Genomic DNA, 26,001 nt, shown 5'->3' with positions numbered 1-26,001 from the left:
TATAGGAATACTGCACGAAGAGAGGCGAAGTCACTATATTCAGCTTGCCTGGCCATGGTTAATATGAATAATTTCGATGCAGATCACAGAGCTAGGGGTTTAACAGTAACTTCTGTGGTGTCGGAATGGTGAATCAAGGCCAAGACACAAACTGTATTAAGAATTCAGTAATGAATCAGTTTACATAGTAGTCTGTGATCTCGTAAGCTAGTGAGGTTCTCCATATTCCTGTCAAACAGACTTCCCTAAAGCTAGTAGATTTGTATGACCTATGGAGGCATAACAGGTTTTTTTTTTTTTTTTTTTTTTTGGAGGCATAATAGCTTAACTAACTGCAGCATGAGGGACAGAATCTGGCTTTGTGGGTCCCAGGCATTTGACAAACTTGTGACCTTCCTTCTCACCCAACATTTTGAGGAGCAATGAGAGAATAAACTCTCTTAAGAGTGCCACATTCAACCTTGGTTCAGAGATGAGAAAATTATCCACCAGCAACAAGATTTTCTCAATATCCCACTCCCTGCTGAAAGCCAGTTGTCACTTACGCTCTGAGATATGTCTGGCAGCTCACCTGTTCCAACATGTCCTTGGGCAGATCCTCCTGCTCGTCCATTGTTAGAATTGCCCGTTTGATTTCATCATTGGACAGTTTCAACCTGGATAAAGAATATTTTATTCTGTTGTTAACATTATTGGGTGAGTATTAAATTTTAACACAAGATAATGCATTCTGCTACTCCAGCTGCTGATTTTCAAGAACTGTTTTTTTTCAAAATCTTTTAGTGAAAGCTTATTTCCTGACAATATTGCACCTAAAAATAGTATTTTGAAAGTGCTTTAACATTCTTTCAGGACTTTGTAATGTTCTGCTGACACAGAGAAGAAAGCTGTTATGTCTTATTGTTTAGTTTCCTTAAGTAAGGGATTGGGGGATGAGAAATAGAGAAAACACCTATACATACCATTTTCTTTAATATATAGTATCCATAAATTGTAGATGAAAGAGAAAAATTAAATTCTTTTTTTAAGATTTATGTATTTGAGAGAAAAAGAGCATGTGCACATGTATGCATGTACATGCAAGGGGAGGCACAGAGGCAAAAGGAGAGAATCTCAAGCAGGCTCCATGCCCAGCACAGAGCCCAACCTCACAACCCTGAGATCATGACCTGAGCTGAAATCAAGAGTTGGATGCTTAACCTACTGAGCTACCCAGGCGCCCTGAAAAACTAAATTCTTAACTTGATTATTTATCAGGAATGTTTAAATTTTACTTTCAGAGTAAAAAATGGATTTTTAAAAGCTTGAAATCTGTTATTATTAAAAAGTTGAATAGTTAGTACACAGTATAAAATGCATAAGGCACTTCATGGTTGAGGAATTTTCACATATATGGATAGAGGTTTAAAATAACTGTGATGGTCTTTTTTTTTTTTTTTTTTTTAATGGAGGGCGAAACTGAGGCTTAGGATGACCAAGTGATTTGCTCAAGATCAAACATATGGAAAGTGGCAATATCTTAACACAAACCTGAAACTCTTGATTCTTAATTCCAAATTCCTTTTACAAATCTGCTTATCTACTTACTATCTTATAGGGAAGAATTTTATCACAAATCTGTTTTCTGTTTACCATAACTTTATATGATTTACTAATTTAATTAAGGATTTATGTCTTGATTATGTCAGGACAACAAAGTTTGTGTGGACTATAAAGAAGAGTCATGAAATTAAAACATACTTGTAAAAATGTGTTTTTATTAGACACAACCAATAGTCTTAATGCGGGAGGGGGGATCTTAATCAGATCATTAGCTAGAACAACAGAGTCACTCTTTTGTTCTATTTGTAAGCATTAGATCCAGACTTACTTAGAAAAAATCTTATTTCCTTATTAAACTTCCACTATCGTGGCATATTAACATTATTTGGTCTGTTCTAGTCTATGATCTTCAAAAAAATCACATTTAGGCCTAGACATAAAAATATAAACACACAAACACAGAGCAAGATGTACAGCCTTCACAGGTAACATTTGAAGTCAGGGTCTTTGGCATCAGGTGGGGCCCCTGTCCTGTGTGATGGTGCTGGACCAATGTAACCTTGGATAAAGTCTTTAAGCCTTCATATTTCTCATCTGCAGAGTGATATAATGCATGTGAAGCATTTAGCACTCTGCCTGGACACAGATAAGGCTCACTAAACTATATGTATTACTCTACCACAGACTTTTCTACCCCAGGGACAAGAAGCAACAGTACTCATGTAACCTAAACAGTCACACATAGCTACGTGATTGTTACATAGTGCTTAGTAGCCTTACCAGGAACACTTCCCAAAGCACTCTCACATTCATTATTTCACCAGTTTCCTCTCTGTACACAACATCCATCAAGACTGAGAGTATTAAACACAAATTAGAAGACAGGATTCTTATTTTAAAGGTGGTTATAATGTTTGGGAGAATCAAATGATAAGCAGAAACCCTGGCTCTGTCACAGATAAATGAGGGCAGCAGGAATATAGAGGTGGACGCAAAAGCCACAGAAGGAGGAAAGAACCCTGGACAACACACACCCCACTCTGGACAGCTTTGGCTTGCCCTCGTCTCTAGATTTCAACATTATCTCAGTAAAACCACCCATTTTGCTATTTACACTGCAAGTTGTTTCACATGCCAATAAGTAGGAAAGGGAAGGAACAAATTTGTGAATCATATACTAGTAGCATTCTCTTTTATCTCATGTTTTCAAATCCAAATATAGCATTCAGGCAATATGTGAAATTGCCTTTTTTTTTTTTAGAGAGGAAGAAAGAAGGAGAATGTGTGTGTGCTTGTGCACAAGCAGGGAAGGTGCAGAGGGAGAGGGAGAGCGAGAATCTTAAGGAGGCTCCATGTTGATCTCATGACCCTGAGATCAAGAGTTAGACGCTTAACTGACTGAGCCACCCAGGTACCCCCAAATTGCCCATGTTCTAAAATGAGACCCATTCTATCACTTAGTCTGAGGTGTGGTACCATCCTAATTCCCTGGAGCTAGAGAGACTTCTTCAGGTTGTTCTGGTCATTCTTGGGACAATCATTACCCCACACACATTTTCACCAGAACATCAGGATGGAAAACCCCCAGATTTAACTGGAACAATTTGGCCAAGTTGGCATGGGTAAAACATCTGATAGGGTAAACACGTATCCTGGCATCACTGTACAGCTCTGGGTAGCCCTCAATTCCAGGACACTAAAGGCTTTGAGTCAGTTAAGAACAGACACCACAGTCCAGCCATACAAGGCCAAGGAACAGGAACATTAAGGAAGGTTGAAACTGCCACTAATGAAAACCAACTGGCTGTGGAAACCTCTATAGTCATCCTGAGAAAAGCTCCACTGGTAAGAAAAAAATAAATTAGTTCTCTGTCCTTTTCACACTGAGCTGAAGAAACTACTTTATGGTGTAGTTCTGCTGGGTCCTTCTGTTTTGCATTTAAAAGAAAAGGAGTTGAAAATCAGAGTGAGAACAATACTTGAAGTATCAGATTTGCATTTCATTAGCTCCCCATATGGAGTGCAGAACTTCTTGCTTTTGAAATTGTATATATTTATGCTTCTCAACCCCCAGAGGCTGTCTGGACTAAACACTAGCTCTAATTCATAACAATTTTGGTTTCTCTTTATGTGTCCCACAAAGAGACTCGAGACTTTAATGGATAGTACTTAAGAAAATCTACCTGTCAACATACTGCCTTGCACGTGGCCTGTTGGAGCAGACAAAGAAACTGTACCCTTGGGGAAAGAAGAGAAGGGTACTCCGCCCCCTGGGACGGTTCTATAGGTTGCCGAGTTCTTAGTATCATCTGTCATCCACAGAATGAGTCGCTAATCTCTGTAATTTAAGGACCCTACCAATTCTAATGTTTTAATTGCTTTTAAGGCTTGGCAGTGTTCTGGTATGCTGGAGGGTGGCAACTTTTGAGACATCCACTTTAACTTTCTTTAAAAGGCAGGCAACAAACCAGCCATTTTAAAACAGTATTTAAGTCTACCTTGCTCCACTCAAGTATTTCAAAAATTTGCCAAGAGAACTGAAACATCCAGGCATAATTAAAATAAGTTAAGGATGGATGGCTAGATCAGCCTTAGCTCTGCTTCAGTGGATTTAAGCCAAATCCCCCTACTTTAAAGTAGCTTTTTGTGGTTTACTACACCCTGGCTGCCATGTTAAGTGAGCATCTGGAAAAAAAGAACGGCACAACACTTCATAAAAGTATATTTTAGGTGGGTTCATTTTGCAATATAAACCAGCTTCCAAATTTCTTTCTTTTTGGGGGGGAAGGGAGAGGTCTGTTTTAGGGAATAAAGCAGAGTAAATTTTAAATTGCCACATGTCGCCTATATACACACCCAGTAAGTTGTTGCTCAATCTGCCTAGGGCCTGAGGTGGAGGTTCTTAGTTTAAGGAACATCATGTCCATTCTACAGTATAAGAATGTGTAAGGCAGTGTCTCCAGTCTGTGTAAGGCATCCAGTCTGTGTAAGGCAGGGTCCTCTCATGGCCTGGAGCTTCTGCTTCAAACTCACACCTTCCAGGCAGTCTGCTTCTGGGAGATACAAGTGATCCTGGCCACTAAGGCTGTGAGTTCCATGTATAGGGCCTACACTTTCCTCCCCTGCTTAGCTTATGGGATAGGAAGGACCTTCCTTCCGACTCCTTTCTTTGCTCAGGGCAGGACTGTGGCAGGTGCCCTGACCAAAGGGTCCACTAACTCCTTCAGTGTGGGGATAAGGAAGAGCTTTTAAGGATAACCAAACACTGCAGACATATGGGCTCATTAAAATATCCCCCATGGAATACGCCACAGGCTTATACTGTGGTGGAATCTGGTGAGAACACCGTGTTGCTCGGAATTAAATCCCTAGTTAGCACGGTAAGAAACAGAGAGGGTTGGGTAGCCAGTCTTGGGGAATGAAATAAGTAAAAAAGAAAAAAGACGGTAAGTGTGGAAAGGAAGGAAATCTTGACATCTACTTGGAAATATTCCTATTCATTGTCCCCATGCACAAAACCAGTGTCTGGGTCTTACTGAGGGTTGTGTCTCTCTCAATTCTGTCTCTGGTCAGGTTGCACCTGGGCATAAGGAAGAGCCTCCTATCTAATGGCTGCCCTCCCAGCCAGCTCTCAACCTGTTCTCCAACTTGTCCTGCAAACCCTAGAGAGCAGACTTAAAACCTTATTAAAATAAACAACTTGCACTGATTCTTGATCTCATGGGCACAAACACAGGCCACTAACTGAACAACGACTGCATGCAGGTACCCTGTGGCTGCTTCACACACACTGGGTCTAACTCCCACACTGAGAGAGCCCACTGCAAGGCCAGTCCTCTCCTTATCTCCATTTTACAGATGAGGAGGATATGGCTTCGCCCCGGCTGACCACTGACCAATGTAAGGCACCAGGCATGGATCCCAGGCTGTTTTGCCCAGCCTCATTCATTACGATTGATAATTGCTACAATTGCAGGGCTCTCCTTATTAGCTGTGTGCCAACCTCTCGGGTGCCTTGGCTTCTGTGCGCCTCCTCAGAACTCCTCCCATCCCCCTGCCACATAACTGTAATTGCTCTTTGAGGCCCTCTTTCTCTGGGGAGCCCCGTTGGTGTCCTCACTTGGCTAAACTCCTGGCTCCTCCAGGTGGGATCAGTCTAGGCCTGAGCTGTTCACAAGCCACCTCGCCTAGGTCGTTTCTCTTCTCCAGTTAGCCACGAGTTTTCAAAGGCGGCAGTGCTACCTCAAGTCATGGTCCGTTCTGTGGCACCCCATGTAGTGCCAGGTAGATAAATGCTCCAAAGTCGTAACTCTAAGAAAAAAGCATCACACACACTTTCATAGATTTCTTCCTTCCTTACAGCCCCTAGCTCCTTTCATGTGTGGTAACACACTGCCAATGAGGAGGGGAGAATGAAAGCAAGGTGAACTGCTGACTGGTTAAACAACTAAATACAACCCAAATTAACACTAAATTTGCTTCATTTTTGTTACCTTTACCAGATAGCACATTATAGATCAGTCCTGTGCTTTCCTGACAAGAGTAAAACTATTGATCATGGAGCAGAAAAGCATGTGGGGCTGAATCCTCTGTGGGAAAGAAGGTTTTGGAACCTCATCCATAAGGTCTAATTATCATAAGGTCAACTGGGACTCAAAATTACCTTGTTATGTACAATGCGCTTTTTAATTATGCTCGTTATAGTAACACTCATTCATTAAATTGGATTTTAATAGATAATTTAATAGGCATAGGGCAATTTCTTAAAATTATCTTCTGTAGAGTTTAGATTCACTCAAGTTCTAAGTAATTTTAGGCTCTGACACTTTTGAGGTAACAAGAAAATTGTGTGCCACAAATATGAAATAATTCCTTCAATAATGGCATCGGAAATTTGCCAGAAAAAGTTCTAACCTCATCTATAACCAGTGTTAGTGTTATTATCCTCATTGACATCTCATGCTGAGAATAATCTGTCTATGAGGAACTAGGTCACAGATTTTAATCCTATGAGCACTTAAGTACTATAGAAATTCATAGTGATAGCTTCCTTTGTCAAGTTGTCTAAAAGTGTTCCTCTAAATTGCAAAAGCACAAAATACAGGCAGAAATTCTAGGATCTAGGGGGGAAAAAACTTCCCCAAATTTTCATTTACTGTCACTATTAAGAATGTGACTTGTTGAGGTACCTGGGTGGCTCAGTTGGTTAAGTCTGCTTTCAGCTCAGTTTATGATCTGAAACTGGGAGGGAGCCCCACATTAGGCTCCCTGCTAGATGGGGAGTCTACTTTTCCCTCTGCCATTCCCCCTGCTTATACTCTCTCTCTGTCAAATAAAATCTTGAAAAAAAAATGTGGCTTGTAAAAAGAAACTATAATAAAATGAATTATACATAGTATAGAAGAAAAGTAAGTAGTCCTTCAGATTATTTCGTTGGTATCTTCCTGAGCATGTGTTCAGGAAGAAAAAGTGGGGCTAAGTACAGGGCCTGGCCATTTACACAGCTTCCAGCCAAAGGCAGAAATGAAATGCTAACAGGATGGTTCATGTTACCTTACTAGTTGTATTAAAATTCAGGGATCTCACTCAGCTTCAATTTCTCTTTGACTAAAAGGAACATTTGCTCTCTGAAGTAATATATATCTGACTAATAATCAAGTTCCATGCTGTAAACCAAGCTGCAGTCCTTTGTGTTAAAAGAAACTCACTGTAAGACCATCTAAAAAATAAAGACTGCTGGGACACTGGGGTAAGTGTCCGATTTCAGCTCAGATTCTGATCTCAGGGTCTTGAGATCGAGCCCCACACTGGGCTTAGTGCTCAGTGCAGAGTGTGCTTGAGATTCCCTCCCTCCTCCTCTGCCTCTGCCCCTCCCCTGGCTTGTACTCTCTAAATAAATAAAAAATAAAGAATGTCACTTTTACTCTTTACTTTCCCTGAAAGAGAAGCTACCTTATACCAACTTTAATACATATACAACATTCTTTCTAGAATGGGATCAATGGGATTTCTACTTAATGCTCCCAAATTCTGGATCTTCATTTACCTCATAAGCATTAGGTATCTTTGCCTAACATAAAAGTCCGTTTTTGAGAAAAGAAGAAATTAAGATACAGAAAAGCTACTTGAAATGCCCAGGATGACCTGACACAGTGCCTGAAGCTACAAGCAGATTCCACCCCCCCTTTTTCTTTTCAAGTTTCAAGGCTGTGATGGTTCACTAATTATGAGAAAGATTTCTGAGCAGGGCTGAAATGGATAGATTAGCATTTCACTAAGGTTTGAGATTTACATATCTTTTTAGTCATAAAAATGTTCAAAAAGAGCATGAAATCATAAACCCGACGCATAAAAAGGTGATTTAGAAAAGCAAAATAAAACAAAGAGCTTTCATTGTTGCTGCTGATTCTGTGACAGTGCTACTCAACAGTCAAAATATCTCTAAAGCCAGGAAATATAAATAAAGGTAAAGTCCAGTTTACAGGCTCTCTGGAAAAATAAACAAAACAAAACATTGATTTGGGATGTTCTGCTCTTTAACTTTAGGAGTCTGTAGAAGTTAAACTCCAAGAAAGCAAGCATCCAGCTCTGATACATTCCACTCAGGGAAAGTAGGGGCCATGAATTCTCCTCACCGTAGACAGAAGAGAGAATCCAAAGAACTGAATCTCAGCAGAGTCTGATGAAAAGAACAAGTATAAACACGTGGTTTGGAGCCACAGGATAGAAAAGTTGGTCCTACCAGAAATATTTATTCAGCATCAACAATACCTCGATAGAAGGATGTTGCAATTCTGAGCTCTCCGACCATCAATCACCGAAAGCTCTTTGACTTTAAGTTTGGAACTCAGTGTGTCATCAATGGCATCTGCTTCTTTCTATAAAGAGCATGAAAGAAATCCATCAAAGTCAAATAGGGACATTCCGACTTCAGACACACACTCTTCCTTTATGTTTTTTGTTTATGCGTGCGCGCGCGCACACACACACACACACACACACACACAGGCGAAGCTGAGATGACAAGGGAGGGAGGACAGGGAGGTGGTGGAATTGAAACGAAGGGCTAAAATCTAGTTGACAAAGGGAAATAGTAAGAAAAGCTGACCACCCACATTTGAAAAAGCATTTTTGGAAGAACAAAGCGCATCTAAGTTGAAGATGCTAAGCGTGTATAAATTATCAGTGAGTGGTGCTCTCCTTTTGTCCCCCAAATCCCTATGGACAGCAGACAGAAGAACTGTCACTATGAATCAAGCTCGGCCGAGGCTTGCCATTGCCAGTCTGGCCATTTGCAGGGTCCATTCACTCCAGAACCATTTGCATCCTGAGCACTCAAAAAGCTGAACAATAAATCCTCCCAAACATCCTCATGTGCAACAGGAAGCTCCCAAGTCCAGATGGTACCTTTCATTACCCTGGAGTCTGATGGATAACAGACAGGGCAGTTCAAGGCATTAGTTCAATTACTTGAATTAACAACAAAACACTATTTGCATACTCTGCTGCTGTACAAAAAGCTATAAGCAATGATGACCAGTCATAATTTATGGTGGAAGAGGCATAAAACAGTGATATATAAAATACTATTTGAGTAAACTGGGCATCAAGGTGAAAATACAAACTTGATAAATAGCAAGTTTAATTTTATTAAAGGTCAGAATCAATTTTAAAAATGGATCATGGAATTTTTAAAATATAAGAAAACCAAAGAGCTCTGGAACTGTGTAACAGCTTAGGAAAACAAAGACAATATGGAGTTTTTAGTAAGAGACATCATGTGATCAAACTTCACCTATCTCCTGTCATGCTGAGATTTCAGGCAGACCTCTAAATGTCAGCTAAGAGTTGAAACCCAACTCGGAGTTACCTAAGCACTACATTACACTATCTGAAAAAAAAAAAAAAAAAAATGGATCAGCAAGACATTTTGAGCTTGACAGTGAGCCAAGAAGTTATATTAAGCAAGGTTTAGGTAGTTGCTCACTTACCTGCTTGGAGTTACTGTTCACAAAGAAATCCTACAGCCATGGCAGAGGCATGGAAAAGGCAAATCAGACACATGCAGTTCAGAATCACAGCAATAAGTGGGAGAAAGTCAAAGTAGTCAAGGAAATCAGTGACACAGGGTAAGAGAGGATTTATGTCCCAAGGATCAGCAATGAGAGTTGATGAAGATGGGAGAGGCTGGCTGAAGATACAAGAGCACAGAACTAAGCATTCTGGGGAGAGAGATGACATGTGCTGTACACAATTTTCAATGGGGACAAATCAAATTCAGAGAAGAAAGGATTTAGAACACCCCACGAAAGACCCAAGTTGGGAACAGAAAAAATTCTCTTTGAAAGAGAAATGGGCTCCATTTATTCAACATGACAATTTTCACTTGAAGCAGAAAAATATCAATCAATTCCAACATCTTGAGGAAACTACTCCTACAGTCATGTTCTACCAGCAAAACATGCTTTTGGGGAAGGAGGGAGAGGTTGAAATAAATTCCTGTCTTCTTGTGACATAAGGAAGGATTAAGAAAATACAAAAGACAAGTTCAACAATGTAGGTTGGTAATATTAACTCTCAGCATCCCTTGAGAGTCCAAACAATGCATGGCAGCACTATGGATAGGTATGAGGAGAAAGATAGAACATGCAATTAAGAGACAGTAAGTGATCATGTTGTGTGCAGCCCCTTGGTGGCCCTGTCCCAACTGCCTCATAGCTGTTCAAGCATGTAAGGTCAACAGCCTCTTCCTAAAATACTCCGAATAAGACTTGGAGTGAAGAAGAGAAAGAAGAAGAAGTAATTGGCATGTTAAGAGAAAGTTACAGTTTTCTTTACATATTTTTGTCATGCTGGAATGAGTAAAGCTTTGGTGTGCAAAATACACCCCAGCTTTCAGGCCAACTGCTTGTACAACTAGCAGTTGCTCAGCAGATTCCTTAAGGCCTCATTGGCCCTGGCAGCACTGCCAAAGCCAATTTTACACAGATGAGCTGTTTCACATCATTCTTCCAGTGAGAAACAAAACGTGTCCCTCTTTTGCTCTACCCATACAAGGAGGGATAGCTTTTCTAGAATGGCATTTCAAAATAAACTGATAACCACAGGAAATCTTTCTTCTTCTCTAATGCCAGTTTTCTTTCATCCTGGTTGTAATAACCACATTTTCTACTCTGAAACTCCTTAGGACACTTCCCTATAAATGCACTCTCTCCTTTAAAGGGCAGAAAAGGCTAAGATGATGTGAATTCCAGGAGATCATCCTATCCTACTTTTCTCTCTTAAAAAGTTGCTAGTTGAATTTAGATCCAGCTCTTATTATCCGGCCTTCAAAGAAGAAACTTCTATAAAGTTCTCTAGCAACTTATTCTCCATAAGTTCCCACTGTCAGAAAATTAAGACTTCTGACCTTTACTATAGTGGACTATGGAATTAGGCAACTACCATTTATTAGATGTGAGGCTTGGAGCTCAGTCTTACTATCTGCACAATGGAATCAACAACTGGATTATTATTATGACAATTAAACAAGATGATTCATGTAAAGCATTTTGTACAGTATCTGACACATATTTATGAGCTCAATACTTGAAAGCTATCATACAATATAATTATCTTTGAAGCTGATGATCGAGTCCATTTTTCCTCCTTTTGCTCTCTTCTCTTTTTCAGGGAGTTGAAGAAGAGCTGCTCAAGATCTCCCATTTGTTACCAGCAGCAGCAATGAGTCTAACAGTTAATAGCTAAGCAATGTATATTATCTTTCCAGAGGTGAGGATGAGGAATGCTATGGGAGAGTATGGTTGTTAGCCTTGTGATTTCCTTTAAGGGTCCTTTAACCAACACATTTTAAATAAAATCACAAAGCTTATTTAGATGGGGCATGTTAAAAACGATGATGCTCCCAGGCCTCTTTCAAATAAGTTATCATTCTTTTTGAAAATTTAAATTATTCACTAATTGGTTTGGGCCAAACACCACAGGATCAGCTATATTTGGCTCCACCTAACAGTATGTCTGATTTTTCCAGGGGATTTTCAGTATAGAGCTTTGGTAAGGGGATCCCTGGGTGGCTCAAGGGCTTAGCGCCTGCCTTTGGCCCACAACGTGATCTTGGAGTCCCGGGATCAAGTCCCACATCGGGCTCCCTGCATTGAGCCTGCTTCTCCTTCTGCCTATGTCTCTGCCTCTCTCTCTCTTTCTGTGCGTCTCTCATGAATAAATAAAATCTCTCTCTCTCTCAAAAAAAAAAAAAAGAGCTTTGGTAAATAGAAAGTTGGGACTTGTATTTCTTAGGAGCCAATGATGATAGATTCTTAGAGATAAGGTTCTGCAATGACATGATGATTCAACATTTCACAGAAAATAATAATCCTTACCTGAACAGTTTTTAATCTTTTTGAGGTTGAGGTCCCTTTGTAAATCTGATAAAAGCTAGGGATCCCTCTCCAAAAAAATGCTTACTATTCATACAGATACATACTGTTTATACAAAATCCTGCTTTTAATTAACTCTTAGCAATAACAGAATCTCTATCTTATACTTTGGTTTAAGAAAAACCTTCATTCATAATTTTCTCTTCTTTCTTCATGTGCCATAGCTAACGGCCAAGATTATTGAAATAAATATCCTAATTCATAATTTTTCAATGTGAAATCTAGATCAACAAAATAATGAAAATGTAAAAAAGAATAAGAAGGAAAAATTATTTGACCATTTATAAAGAAAAAAAAATCAGAAGATAGCATTGAAGAGTTCCAAATGAGAGTCTAAGGATGTCTTGTTTATTACATATTAGCAGGAGAGGTCAGATTCTGGAGCCTGGGATAACAGTTATCCTTTGTTTCCTAAATCAGAGCAGAGAGGTTTTCAAATGTTATACTATATGCAGATAATAGGGACCTGTAAAGAAGGAGTGTCCTCAGACAAAGAACTGGGGGAAGGAATGGTGATACAACTGTTAATTTATTGGTACAGAGATATGACTCCCTCTAGGTAAAAGTAAAATTCATTTTCCTCTATCCAACTGCATGGGTAAGGAGAATGAATTTATAAAATCTCAACATGAAAATTTCCCACAAAACCAAAATGAATATTGTTTAGCTCTATCTGAAATACTACTACTACTATGCAATGCACATTATGCATTAAAACAAGTCTTTTGTGGTTGACCTGGAAATCACGCATAATATAGTTTCAACAAGAAAAAGACGTTCTGAGATTCAAGAAATTGACTTTCAAATGAACTTCTGGAGTGTAAGCAGGGGAATAACTGCACGCTATTAAATTCCATTTCATGTGGCACATAAGCTTACATAATCAGCCCTGGAAACCTTTGATATCTACACCAAAAAAAAAAAAAAAAAAAAAAAAATTCTTGAATAGAAATGGCCTTATTCTTAAAACTAGTATAGAAAATCCTTACAAAGCCTGACCTTCATAATGAACAAGGCCATAACTCCTAAGAACAAAGTGAAACTGAGAATTTATGCCACGTGGTAACCTGTCTGTGCACCTGTTCAGACACTGAATATATACTAAGCCATATTTCTATTATTGATGAGATACGAATACCACCTCATAGAGCTGGTATGAGGATTAAATAAAAAAGTACAAGAGTGCCTTGAGAACTAAATTTTGGGGACACCTGGGTGGCTTAGGGGTTTAGTGCCTGCCTTCAGCCCAGGGCGTGATCCTGGAGTCCTGGAATCGAGTCCCACGTCTGGCTCCCTGCATGGAGCCTGCTTCTCCCTCTGCCTGTGTCTTCTCCCTCTGCCTGTGTCTCTGCCTCTCTCTCTCTCTCTCTCTCTCTCTCTATCTCTCTCTTTCTCTGTGTCTCTCATGAACAAATAAATAAAATCTTAAAAAGAGAAATTTTGGGGATGAGGATTGGGAGTGTGTATTTTGCACTCAGCACCAAAAATATAATGGTTACTTAATATTATAATTTTTTAGTCTATATCATGGTTATTTGCAGATTGTCCTCTTTGCTTTTATACTATAAATTGCATTGTAAGCCTGTGGAACAGCTTAATACATTTGCAACCTCTAAAGTATTTCATAATCAAGGTGGACATTATAAATACATTTTGATTTTAATGATGAAATATTTCTCCGATCAACTGGGCATATTTTGTGTATGTGTACGTATTTACATAAAATCTCTCCTAAATATCACTAATCAGTGTTCACCTAAATTTTACTAATCTCATACCTGAGATTTTGCTCAACGTCTGACTCAGTGTAGTGTTCTTGTTACAGGCAGGTAATGGTATTCATGCGTTCTTTTGCCTCTCTGAGAAACTAACTTGTTCAAACAACAGGCTTAAGTTCAGCCAGTTTGGCCAGGGTTTTATAACTGGAGGGAAGAAAGAGGAGATAACCATAGGAAAAAAAAAAAAAAGGTTCTCAGTATTCATTTGGGAGTGGAAAAGAGAGCAGTTCAAGTGTGGTGATAATTAGGTAGTGCATTGCCAAGACTGAAATGAAAATGCACGGTCTTAGACGTTGCCATTAGATATGAGACTAGGGAGCATTCAATGACAGGCACCCCATTTTCTCTACTTTGTCCTACATATTCCTACTAGAATGTCTGCATCTTTAGATTTTTTTGCCTCTCAACATTCAATAAACTCAATAAGATGGCTCATATTACCTTCATTTGGGAAATATATCTATGGTTTAAAAACCTCATCCCAAATTCTTGCACCAAGAGGGGAAACATACTTCAATTAAGCTGAGCCAAGTGCGTTGAAATTCTTTTCCAGGAAGTGCTATTGAAAATGTCACAAATGATTCTACTGACCAGTCTACTTAGCGTTAAGTACAACTGAAACGTTCTGGTCTATCCTGCCTGGAATGACTACTGATTACTTAAACAGTGACTGGTTGCTAGGAGACAATTACCCAATTGCTAGGCTTTCCCTAACTGTGTCTCCTAGAGCTCTTGAGAACTGTCCACATACTTGTCCCAGAGCATTTTGGCAGCATCCTTCTGCACCTTCTGCTGAAGGCCAGTTAATTATGAGTCTTGTAAACTTGGGTCTTTTAACCACCTGCCTTCATAATAAATGTAGCCTACATGCTCAGACTTGAATAGCATCATTTGGAATAACTGCTGTTTTCTCTTTCTTCAATATACTTTTCTGAGTTCCCAAACCTTCACCTTAGGTAACCATAATGGACCAGTATTAGTGACCAAAATCAAAGTGGGAAATCAACTGATGTGTCATGAGGTCAGAAGATTATTTGCATCTACCAAGAAATTTGCTAACATATCCTATGACTTCATGTCAAGACCCAGAGAACACCTTCCTGGGTCAGCAGAGAGAGAAGATCCATCGCAGCCAAGCAGGAAGTGTTTGAACCCAGCATCTGCCATATGAGACACCTAAAATATACCCTTTGCTTGTCCTTTGAAAGATAAAGTGTCTTGCTTTCTCCTGGGTGTGTCTTATCTTTTTTTTCTTTGTTTTCCTTTATTTTGTATGTACAACACTGGGTCATACTTATGAGATGGGGGAGGTTCCAGCTGAGGGTTCCTGTTTTAGTGTCATGCTACCACAGCAGACAACCACCTGCATTTTTGTACTTTACTAACATAGCGTAAAATGCACTTCAGAGAAGCTCTCCCTCACTCAGCGAAAATATTCTGGCTAAAAGACATACACTAAAAAAAAAAAAAAAAAAAAAAAAAAAAAGACATACACTACCTTTTCTTTTCAATTTCAGATACATCGAAGGCTTTGAAAGAAAAACCCATCAGTTTTGTTTCTCCCCAGCCTCAGCCCATGTTCTCCTTGGTGCTTGCTCATTCAGTTCTAAGACATTCTTTCTTGGGAACCAGACCCAGTCTAAGCAGACTAAGAAGTGCAGCTTGTCTGAGGATGCTCTCTGGGCATGAGGATTCAGGCAGGTGTTAAAGACCTCTCAGTGAAGCCCAAGAAAAGCACCTGTGCAGATGCTTGGCATCCACGCATTCCTACTAAGATGTGCTGTGTTCTCAGCAGCATCTCTTCAGTCATCCTGAAGGATCTTTTTGCTCACACTCCAGGACATAATGTTGCTCTTTCCCAGGTGTCTGATTGACTGAGATCCTACCTCACCTTTTCTTGTTTTTCTGATATCCTTTGTACCCAGCCACCTTGCTGTGACCCTCTTCTGGTCCACTGTTAGAAGGATCTACTAGGATGGCCTCTTAAAGGAGTAAGAGGTACCACTCAGATGTAACCAGGGCTTACAGCATAATACTCACTACCTGGCCACATCAACATGGAGAGTCAGCAAGCATTGAGTATCACTAGAATTCTCACTAGTATCACAAACACTTTGTTCATATTTCAGAAGCTTCTCTGGTCCTATGTGTATTAGTTGCATCCCCAACTTACTCAGCCTTCCCAATCCCACTTCTGAGCCTACTGTGTTCATGACATACAGTAAAAACTCCTCTCTAAGGTTCCAGCTAGTTGACAAATTATAGTTATTTACAAATTTCTGTGCTTCTAAAGGTTCCATCTATTTCAAAAAGCAGTCTACTTCTGATAATAACCACTAGATTTATATAATATATATACAAGTATATATATGTGACATATATACATATACATACATATATGTGTGTGTGTGTGTGTATAGATAATCTAAAATGGCTTGAGAAACAAACCCTATGAGGAAACAACACAAGTTAAGTGCCTCTCTGACTAATATTTTCTTCTGGTGACCCCTCTGGACTAAGCATAAGTGATAATAATATACAGAACTCCTTTCACTAATGGCAATAAGGTCTCGTGATCATGGTATCTCCCCTGCCAGGTAAGTATGGCAATAAGGTCTCAAACACACATCAGGGTATGTGGCTTAACACATTCACACACATAACTGACGGGCATCTAGACACACATGTAAACACACACACAACACGCTGTTTTGCAGGAATATACCAGGGTAGACACAAATAGCCTAGAACTAAGATGCCGATCACATCATGGTGTGGCAGATGGCCCAGGGACTGTGCACAGGACATGATTTTTAAAAATTTTTTTTTTAGCATCCTGGAGAGCACATATGGTTACCTGCTGTCTTTGGTAGGCAGAGAAAGTTCTTTCCAGGTCTTCAAGATCTAGAATTTTGAAGACCTTTGAGTCATCAATTTCGGTCCATACTGTTCCTTCCAGTTTATTCTGCAAATATCAAGTTAATAAGTGCTAGAGTTTATAGTTATACATAAAAAGAACAGACGTGGTTATTTTTTTCAGAAGTGCTGCTCTCCCCAATTTTTCATTCTACCAGATGCTCAAAGTGGGCTGGCTTCAAACAACATGTCATTTATTTCAGCTTTGTCAAGTAAATATCTGAGCTAGTGAGAACCCGAGTCCATACTAGAAAATGAAATCATTTAACAGCCAGGGCTGTTTCCCTTTTCAGTGACAACATAGTGAGCTGCTAATGCTATCCATTAGAGGGAAAATTAGAACAAATGGCTTACCTCAGGCAGCTTGGACCAGTTGAAGGATTTCAGGGCATTTGTGGGCTGAGGAATGTTTTTCTTCTTGAGTGCCAGACCCAGTGGAGCACCAGGAGGTGGCATGATCCCCCCTAATGGAGGAGGCCCCGGGGGAGGAGGAGGGCCACCTGGAGGAAGGGGAGGGGGCGGAGGAGGAAGCATTCCACCTGGCAGGGGTGGAGGTGGTGGGGGCGGAAGGAGGGACCCTGGCACAGAGGAAGGAAAGGGCCCCCCTGGGGCTCCAGGTGAGGGTCCACCTGGGACCGAAGCACAGACAGCTCTCTGAAAAGGTAAAAATAGGACAAGAGAAGGTCAGTGGAAGAAGTAAATTCACTGGATGATTCTGCGAATCTGCAACTCTGCCTAAAATGTATGCTGCAGAGAAATCGACATTTCTGAGAAGATGGTTATAAAGGGGCAGTAAATCAATGGACTTTAGGGCCTTCATGAACTACTGAGTCCGTCCTTTGTATTTGGAAGCTCAGTGCTTGTTTGTAAAGCATTTATTCACATATCTCTTACTTCTTGTAACATCGTGGTTTGGTTTTCACAAGATCAGTTTTCATTTCAAGAAATCAATGTAATTCCCTTTGCTCCGATTAGAGTATCTGTACTAAAAATGCACACTCCCACATCGCCTCTGCTGCCTAACCTACATGACAGCAAAGGGATCGAGTCTTATAACCACTGTGATAAATCACAAAGACTTATATCCCCAGGCAGAAGCTGTCTGCCTAAGGTGAGGGGCTCCAGGGTAAGTGAGGCCTCGGCAGCTGCCCAGAAATAGAAGACCCAGCCCGTGGCCCCGGCCCTCACCCTGCTGAGCTCGTGGAGCTGTGCTGTGAGATCTGCCACCTGCTGCTTGACTTGCTTATGCTCACTGGTCTCCTTTTCAAGTTTCTCTTTCATTTTATTTAAGGTCTGCATCATCTCTTCTTTCTCTTGGGTCTTGGCATCACATTCGCGCTCTTTCTTTTCCAATTTCTGTTGTAACTCATTGTGCTCTACACAAGAAAACAATGGGACATGAAAATAGGGGACTCTTCAAAGCTGAAGTGCTTTCTCTAAACAGAAAATTGGCTGAGGATGATTGTGAGGCTCTTTATTAGGTAAATATTATTTCTCTGTTCCATCAAAGGGAACGACTTGTGGGCTCAGGGGTGTTGGTGCTTTTGTGCTTGGAGGGGTCCTTAGATGAACAGCATTATTAGCTACATTTTGTAAAATACCGAAAAAGAGATCCTAAAGTCACAGTTCCAAAGATGCACACAGTGTGAGAAGAGAATGGTGCCTATTTGGTACTTAGCTCAGGATCCGGTCATAAAAATGCCCCTTTAACCACTCTAGGGAAAACAAATATTAAAAGGGCCTCTTTTCACAAATTAGAAATGAGAACTAGAGAAGCCATTGTTTATTAGCTAGGTTTCTGGCTCATGTCCAAGGAGCACAGGACTGAAAGGGAGGATCTTGCTCTGTGAGGAAATGCTGATGCCAGATCGCGTCTGTCCCAACATGGAGTCCTTTCTCCCCTTCTACTCTCAGAAGGCTACTTGGGACTTGAACTATCTCATGCTTCTGGCAAATAACTCTTAAAACTTGTGAAAGCAAATGTTATCATCTCAGCATTAAAAACCTTAAGGGCAGAGCATAAGAATCACTATAATCTGGGGAGAAAATATTAGCTCTCAGCTGTAATTTTACTGACTTCCCAATCCTGCTCTAATGGAACAAGGCATCCAATTTAGCCTAATGCTTATTTACACTGCCAATATGCCTACTGACTCCAGCCCTTACAGGAGTGAGAGAGGCTTTGGGAAAGAGGACTAATGAATTTTAGGCTGCAGATTTTTATTTCAAATACTTGGCCCCAATTCCTACTCTTTTTATATAGTAAACCCACTAGAGATATAATCCACTGGGGCAGAGCTACACAGATTTATTAGTCTCTATTTCTGAATCTGATAACACATTTAGATTCTTGTTTTCTCCATCTCTTACTTTCTCTCTTCTGAGTTCCCCCAAATCAACTTACAGAAAAAAGTTCAACCATTAAAAGCCTTGAAGTTAAGATAACCATCAATCCACTTCTGCTTTGCAAATGTGTCCCCAACTTCTTCAGAGATTTGTCTAAAAAGTACCTTACTGCACCCCATTTTCCTTCTTTTATCTCCACTTCACTTCTCTTCCACAATTGTTAAGATTTGCCTCTTATGGTCATGAAGCTTTGACAAATCCAGCTGTGTCTCAGAACCACCTGAGAGATTTTAATATCTTGGGAGTCTGTTCTATGGGGGATGCAGGGGGCGGGGGGATGGGTTGGAGAACAGGGCTTAGGAATTTGTTTTCAGATGCTCCTTAGAAAATTCTGATGTAATACCAGGTCTGGGAAGCTGCTGTCAAAGGATTCTCTCCACAAAGGACATCCATTTATCTCCACCTTTCAGGGCCCAAAGAACTTCCTATCTCCTCATAGCCTTCACCCTCTAGTTCATCAACATGTGCCCTCTATAATAATACAGCCTTGCTACTTGAAGCTTTCAGAAAATAATTTTTTATAGATAATTAATTAATTATCTATAATACCCCCTCCTTTATACTCCCCCTGTGACCTCACTTTAAACAATCCTGTTTGGCCCTACTGACCTTGGCCATTGTCTCTTGTACCACCTCCGCCACCCGAATCCTACCATAGTCCCTATCATTTACTAGGCAACTGGTATGTGACAGGCACTGTGTTAGAGTCTTTATATTTGTTCTGTCATTTAATCTTTGCAACAACCCTGTGAGTTAGACGTGATCTTCATCTTAGGAGAAGTGTGGAGAAGAGAATGTGACTGCCTACGCACACACAAAGAGCCCAGCATAGTACCTAATGCATACAGGTATTTGACAAGCATCCACTGAACAAATGACTGAAGGACTCTGAAGCTTCTGTCCTGTGTACTCTACTCCACTTGCACATCTTAATCCTCATGCTCTAGACTATACTCCTTAAGTATCACCCGATCATTTTCTCTTTGTTATCATCTCTTCACCCCAAACTTTATAGTCAGTGTTTCTCTTCTTTCTATAGCAGCTTCTGGAATCTATTAATAAAAATGTATGTGGCAACCTCACCAATGTGAGAACAATCTGAATTCACGTGAGGGACTTGTAAGTATACTTCATGTTTGGCAGTTTCCATTATCGGTGGCCTGGCTTTTCTGCTCAATGGAAAAGGACAAATATGACAAGGGAAAAGGAAATGCTCTGGCATCTCTTGGACCCTCTTTCAACACACTGACTATCAGGGTGAGTGCTATTGTGTTTCACTGGCTGTGGCTAAATAACTTGGACAAGGAAAAGGAAGTCAGTTAACCAGCAGAGAGAAAGAGCAGAGGCCAGGAATAGGACTGTTTTCACAAAAGGACCAACTTTAAGTTACTGGTATTTTGAAGGAAACATATCCACTCTCTGAGAGGCTGGCACAGTGATGGGCACAAATGACCCTCCTGTCATCTGATGCTGAGTCTTAATACCAAAGACATGTTCAAATACTCACCAAGAGCTGGTGTATGAATGCATCTATCTACAACAGTGAGTGATTTTCTAGATGATTTTTCTTTTTATAAGTGGTGCCAAATTAAGGTCACGTGGAGGATGGGGCTGCTGAATCAACTGGCCTGGGTTTTTCTTTTAAAATTCTGGTTATTCATGATGTTCTTTATTACATATCTTAAAATCTAGTGTGATTTAAAGAGCAGTTATGGGGTAGGGGCGAGGGCTGGAAGGAGTGGCAGTTAAGAAAATCTGAATTTATGAATACCAAAATGCAAATACTATAAGGTCTTCCAAAAAATTTACATAATTATAATAAAAGGATAAAATATTTGGCAGTCAGTATGACAACTGAAATAGCTTCATTTAAGAGAAAAGAGGGCAAAAATGCCTTTATGACATAGAAAAAACTAATGCACTAAAGTCAGTAAGAAGTATCAGCACAAATTTCTAAAATATGCAGAGCAGAGTTGCCCAATAACCAGTAACATGTCCCCTTGTCAGGACCTCATTATTTACCTTTTCTCATCTTTTCTGCTTGTTCTTTCCACTGCTTAACTTCATTTTCATTAACCAACCTGTATAATAGTTAAAGGAGTATTCATTATAAAAAACATAAAAGGCCCATTGTCAAAATACACGCTCTCTAGGTACAAAAAATAGTCCAATGCGGAGAAAATCATCAGCATGCTTGAAAACCATTTAAACTCAGAGGTCACTGAGATATATTACATATGTATATGGAGGAACTCATATTTGGCCTCTAGAACATTTCAGTTCTCTCAGCTGCTACTTTAAAGTAGGATACAATAAATGTCTTACATGGTGACTATTACCTCACAGACAGCAAAATAAGAAACTTACATCCGTACAACATTCTTTATGTTAAAGTTTTCCAAAGGTGTGGTGTCGGGGTCCTGTCCTTTGTCATTCTGAATAACTATTTGCTGTACGATTCTATCTAGTAGTAGCCAATACTGAACGGTGTTGCCACTTCTCTTGTCTAAAAAAGAAAAGAATTATAGAAAAACACTTCAAGTTGTTTCTAAACTAGGTTGAGTATTTTTCAATAGCAGTCATCCACCAGAGCCACAGAACCAGAGATGTTTACAACATTTGCACTAGCACTTCTCATAGCCTCTGGAATTCTGACATGCAATGATCATTTATGTGACTGAGAGGCACTTTCTACCCCTTTCGAAATGTGTTGCAAGTCATATATTTATTTTTAAAATCAAAGTAGGTGATAATTCATTTCTTTTTTGGAATGTCACAATACCTCCTGAGCTGTGTGGAAACACTTTGGACTGTCATAAAACCAAGGTCTGGAATCCCTGGTGTGCACCCAACCTAATCAGCACTATTCAGAAGACACAGCCCTTTGGATGATGTCCAAACATTCAAAAGCACACATGTAAGTCACAAACACACTCACAAGGCATTTGGAGGCAGTGGTGCAGGATGGACATGAAGTGAGGGTAAGCTTCACTATGGGTCAGCCTCTTCCTGGTCAGCTCAAACATCTGAGTCGCACTTTTTGTGTCTATGTGAACCTATTCCATATGAAAAAGAAATCTAAGTCAAACACCCAATATCCTCAATACCTGCAATGCAAGCAAATCCAAGGCAAACAGAGCTAATCCTGCCACTTAGGTAGCAAAACAGAACTTTGATTTTGCTCTTTGGTTATACCCAGTCCATGTCAACTTAACACATGTTACACCAGGGAAATTCCATGAGTTGATGAGTTAAATCACAGTAATTGTGAGCATACATACCAGTTCAAATCTTTTGGCAAATTCTAGCTCATCTTCATTTCGGAGCATTTCAAAAAAATCTAAATGCCTGAAATCCAATAAAAGAGAAGCTATTAAAAGTAGGACATACTCTAAACACAAGCACGTAGGAATCAGGACGTTAATACTAAGGCTTTTCCTAAATATTCAGAGATTTCTCTAAAAGAAATAAGACAAAATTTGAATGCCTTTGCTTAACTATGTTCTAAGGAAAAAGACATACTCTGACTGAAATAACAATAAGAGACAAACTTAAAAGCCTAGGATTCCTAGTACATAGTAGACAATTAATAAAGGTCTATCAAACTCAAAACCATCAAGTCCAGATTCTGCTCACAGACTCCATTTATGGAAAAACCTACCCATATATCTACACTTGCCTGACTGATGAATTAAGACCACAAAATAAATATTCACGCCATTAACCTATTCATTTTAAATATTTATTGAGCCCCTTCTATGTATTTTAGACACTAGGGATGATAAGTTCTATTAAGACAAATACATCAGGGTAAAGGCAAAAGAGAATGAGAGGAGGTGAGGTGAGTTGTGTATACACACTGGCTGGAAAAGGTCTGACAGGTATAAGGGAATAAGAAATTTGGACATCTGTAGGAAGATCTTTGAGTGCTGAGAAAAATGGCAAATGCAAAGGCCCTGGGGCAAGAGTATTTTAACATGTTCATACAATACTAAGGAGAAGAGCATGTCCGAGTATATGAATGAGGGAGAATGGTAGAAGGAAAGATCTGAGAGCTAGTGAGATATCTTAGAAGTAGTAAAATGATTGCAAACAAGTGCAAATGAATGAGAGTGAAAATTCACATTCATAGAATGCCTATCAAAGGTGCCAAGTGATTCTGTGTTTTATAGTCAATCTTTCTAACCACTCATAAAAGATAGTTGTCATCATTATTATTATCACTACATCACTATTTCTCAAAAAAAAAAAAAAAAAAAACCCAAAAAACAAAACAGTTAAGATTCAGAAAAATTGAGTAACTCGACCAGAATTCATAGCAGGTTAAGATGTAGGACAAGGATGTGGATTCAGTATGATGCCAGAACCCACATTAAGTTCTGTACAATGTGCTGCTTCTTTCACTGAGAAAGTCTTACATAAAAGCACCATTAGTTGAACTAGTATTCAGGGGCCAGTGTCTTATGTTACAGAAAGTTCAGAGGCACACACACATGGAAAAAGCATGAACTACCTCAGATGATAACAGTTTGACTTACCTATCTAATGTTGAATTTTCATGTTCCCTTAGTTTATCTATTACAGGTTGAATTCCTAACATCAGAAATTCATAGCGAAGATGAAGTCTAAAGTCCAAACTTTCCTGAAAGTGAGAGGGTAATAAAATACATATTTGTGCTTTTTGGACTACACCGAAATCTTTTTTAAAAAGATTATTCTTTAATACTACATGTTTTCAACAGCGGTACAGAAGGTCCTTACCACTCCCGCGCCTTGGCTTAGCACTGCATTGATGAAGGACATGATGGCAGTCTTGAGACTCACTTCATCTCGATACCGCCCTGTGCTTTTATCCAAGTCATTAATTAATGTCTACCAAGGATACAAATATAAAAACAAAGGATTGAATCATTACCAATCTTAAAGTCGTTTTATTAATTTTTATAACTCAGAAGTAAATTTTTAAAATTTTGTGTTTAGTCAGGATTGCATGGATCCAAAGAAAGCCATCTTTTATTTTTCTTAAAATTAGTTCAAAAAACTCTACTTTCAAAATTCCTACCATTACATATGTTCATTTATACATGTATACAAATAACAAAAGACTGTGCTTTGTTGACTTGGCTTACTTTTTATATCGGAGTATAAATATGGTCACATAATCTCACTGTTTATATTGATAGTAAATTAAGAATGGTAACCTGTAAAATTTTCAGGGAATGCTACATTTAGTGGATTTGAAAGATATGTGCTATGTAACGTTTAGGAAGCAGAAACACATTTTCAAAATTCAGTAAATCTAAAATCCCAGATTGATCAACTATTGAAAACATATTCTAAAACCCAAGAAGAAGAAACTTTAGAAGTAATCACCACAGAGAGAAACCTTAAGTTATGTTCCCCCTTCAGGAAAACACCTGTTGGAAGGGGTGAATGACAAAGTGGCAAGGGAGCATGCCCACCTGAAAGCGGGTTCTTTCGCTAGCATACTTCTGGTAGTGCAGCATGGCCTGCAGAACCTTCTTGTGGCCCCCGGGAACCAGGCACACGGCGCCCAAGATTTCCAGCACGGCCACCTTTGTTTTAATGTTCTCTGTGCTCAGACTCTGAGCAATCACATTAATACTCTCAGAGTGAGCCAGGACATGAGCCCGACCTTGAGAGTTGTTCATTAGTGCCTTTATACATCCAATGAGAGAGGTATGTATTCGAGACTCTGAGGTCTCGTAGTCCATGGTCTTTAGAAAGTTGAGAATACATGACAGGCCATCCAAGTCGATGAATCTGGTTACAAACCTGGCAGGAGAAGAACATTAAAATGTATCAGACTTAGGTCCCTTTGGAATTTTCTAATAGCCCTTGGAAAAGTTTTGCAATGGCAGGAGAAAGGAAGAGGTATGTAGTTCTTGTAGTACCAAAGAGCTACATTGATGAAGTCTTCTTAATTCCTGACCTCTTCCTCAGCACAAACCCAATGGTCAGGTCTACCAGAAATGTGAAATAATCTCTATTTGAAATAAACAGATCTCAACTGATACAAAGAACCAATGAACAATTATACAGCCACAGTAAATCAGGAACCAGAACACACTCAGAATATGTGTCTTAAGTTAAAGTCATCTGCTGATTCAGGGGCACCTGGGTAGCTCAGTCACTTAAGCATCTGCCTTCAGTTCAGGTCATCATCTCTGGGTCCTGGTATCCAACTCTATGTCAGGCTCTCTGCTCAGTGGGGAGTCTGCTTCTCCTTCTCCCTCTGCCTCTCCCAACGACTTCCCTCCTGCTCATGCTCTCTCTCAAAAAATAAAATCTTTAAATTAAAAAAAAAAAAAAAGGTTATCTGCTGATCCTGTGTCATTTTAACACCAGCCTCTAATCACCTTTACATTAACTGTTGACCCATATCAATGCAAGTCAAAGAGCATCCTTAAGCTCCAGGATATTTGTCTGTCAAACAAATGATAATCTATATTGCTAACATTTTGTAGCAAAACTCTTCTTTTGTATGATATGCTACTGGAATCCCTATATATAAAACAAATAAAGGGTGCCTGGCTGGATTAGTCCATAGAGAACATGACTCTTGATTTTAAGCCTCATGATGGGCCTGAAGTGTACTTAAAAAACTAAATAATAAACTGCTAAAACAAAACAAAAGCAAGCCTTTGTTACTGCACGTTAATTGATATCTAGGACACTTTATTTACTGTGAAGCTGACCAATGAGAATAATTCACAATGCACAAATATACGTGAAGCTCTGAAAATTTCAGAAGTAACAGAACTTGTTTATATGACTATTCCAGAAATTTCCAAACCTACTTAGTCTTAGATACCTATCAACATCTGAGAATGCAAAACAACACAAATAGGGAAATACTGATGTAGTTAGGATTGGCTACAAAACCTGTCATACAACTGCA

At 39.5% G+C, this 26,001-nt stretch overlaps 1 protein-coding gene across 6 annotated transcripts in view; it reads right to left on the bottom strand.

Moving 5' to 3' along the window:
• Positions 1-26,001, bottom strand: part of DAAM1 (dishevelled associated activator of morphogenesis 1) — a 167,058-nt gene that overhangs the window by 23,343 nt on the left and 117,714 nt on the right. For 4 of the 6 annotated variants that reach the window (XM_025443738.3, XM_025443737.3, XM_035719671.2 and 1 more), the window contains exons 6-18: positions 24,542-24,875; positions 23,841-23,951; positions 23,618-23,721; positions 22,361-22,427; positions 22,018-22,135; positions 21,447-21,585; positions 21,102-21,160; positions 17,862-18,049; positions 17,028-17,327; positions 16,615-16,722; positions 9,534-9,563; positions 8,314-8,420; positions 572-656 (exon numbers count right to left, since the gene is read on the bottom strand). In XM_025443738.3, the coding sequence (XP_025299523.1) occupies positions 572-656; positions 8,314-8,420; positions 9,534-9,563; positions 16,615-16,722; positions 17,028-17,327; positions 17,862-18,049; positions 21,102-21,160; positions 21,447-21,585; positions 22,018-22,135; positions 22,361-22,427; positions 23,618-23,721; positions 23,841-23,951; positions 24,542-24,875 (1,750 nt within the window). The remainder of the gene's footprint in view (positions 1-571; positions 657-8,313; positions 8,421-9,533; positions 9,564-16,614; positions 16,723-17,027; positions 17,328-17,861; positions 18,050-21,101; positions 21,161-21,446; positions 21,586-22,017; positions 22,136-22,360; positions 22,428-23,617; positions 23,722-23,840; positions 23,952-24,541; positions 24,876-26,001) is intronic. The other 2 variants (XM_049113628.1, XM_025443739.3) reach the window with 1 other exon arrangement.

This window comes from Canis lupus, chromosome 8 (assembly GCF_003254725.2).
Source record: "Canis lupus dingo isolate Sandy chromosome 8, ASM325472v2, whole genome shotgun sequence".
NCBI classification, from domain to species: domain Eukaryota; kingdom Metazoa; phylum Chordata; class Mammalia; order Carnivora; family Canidae; genus Canis; species Canis lupus.
Note: the sequence above shows the minus strand (reverse complement) of the source record. Positions and strands in the feature narration are given on the sequence as shown.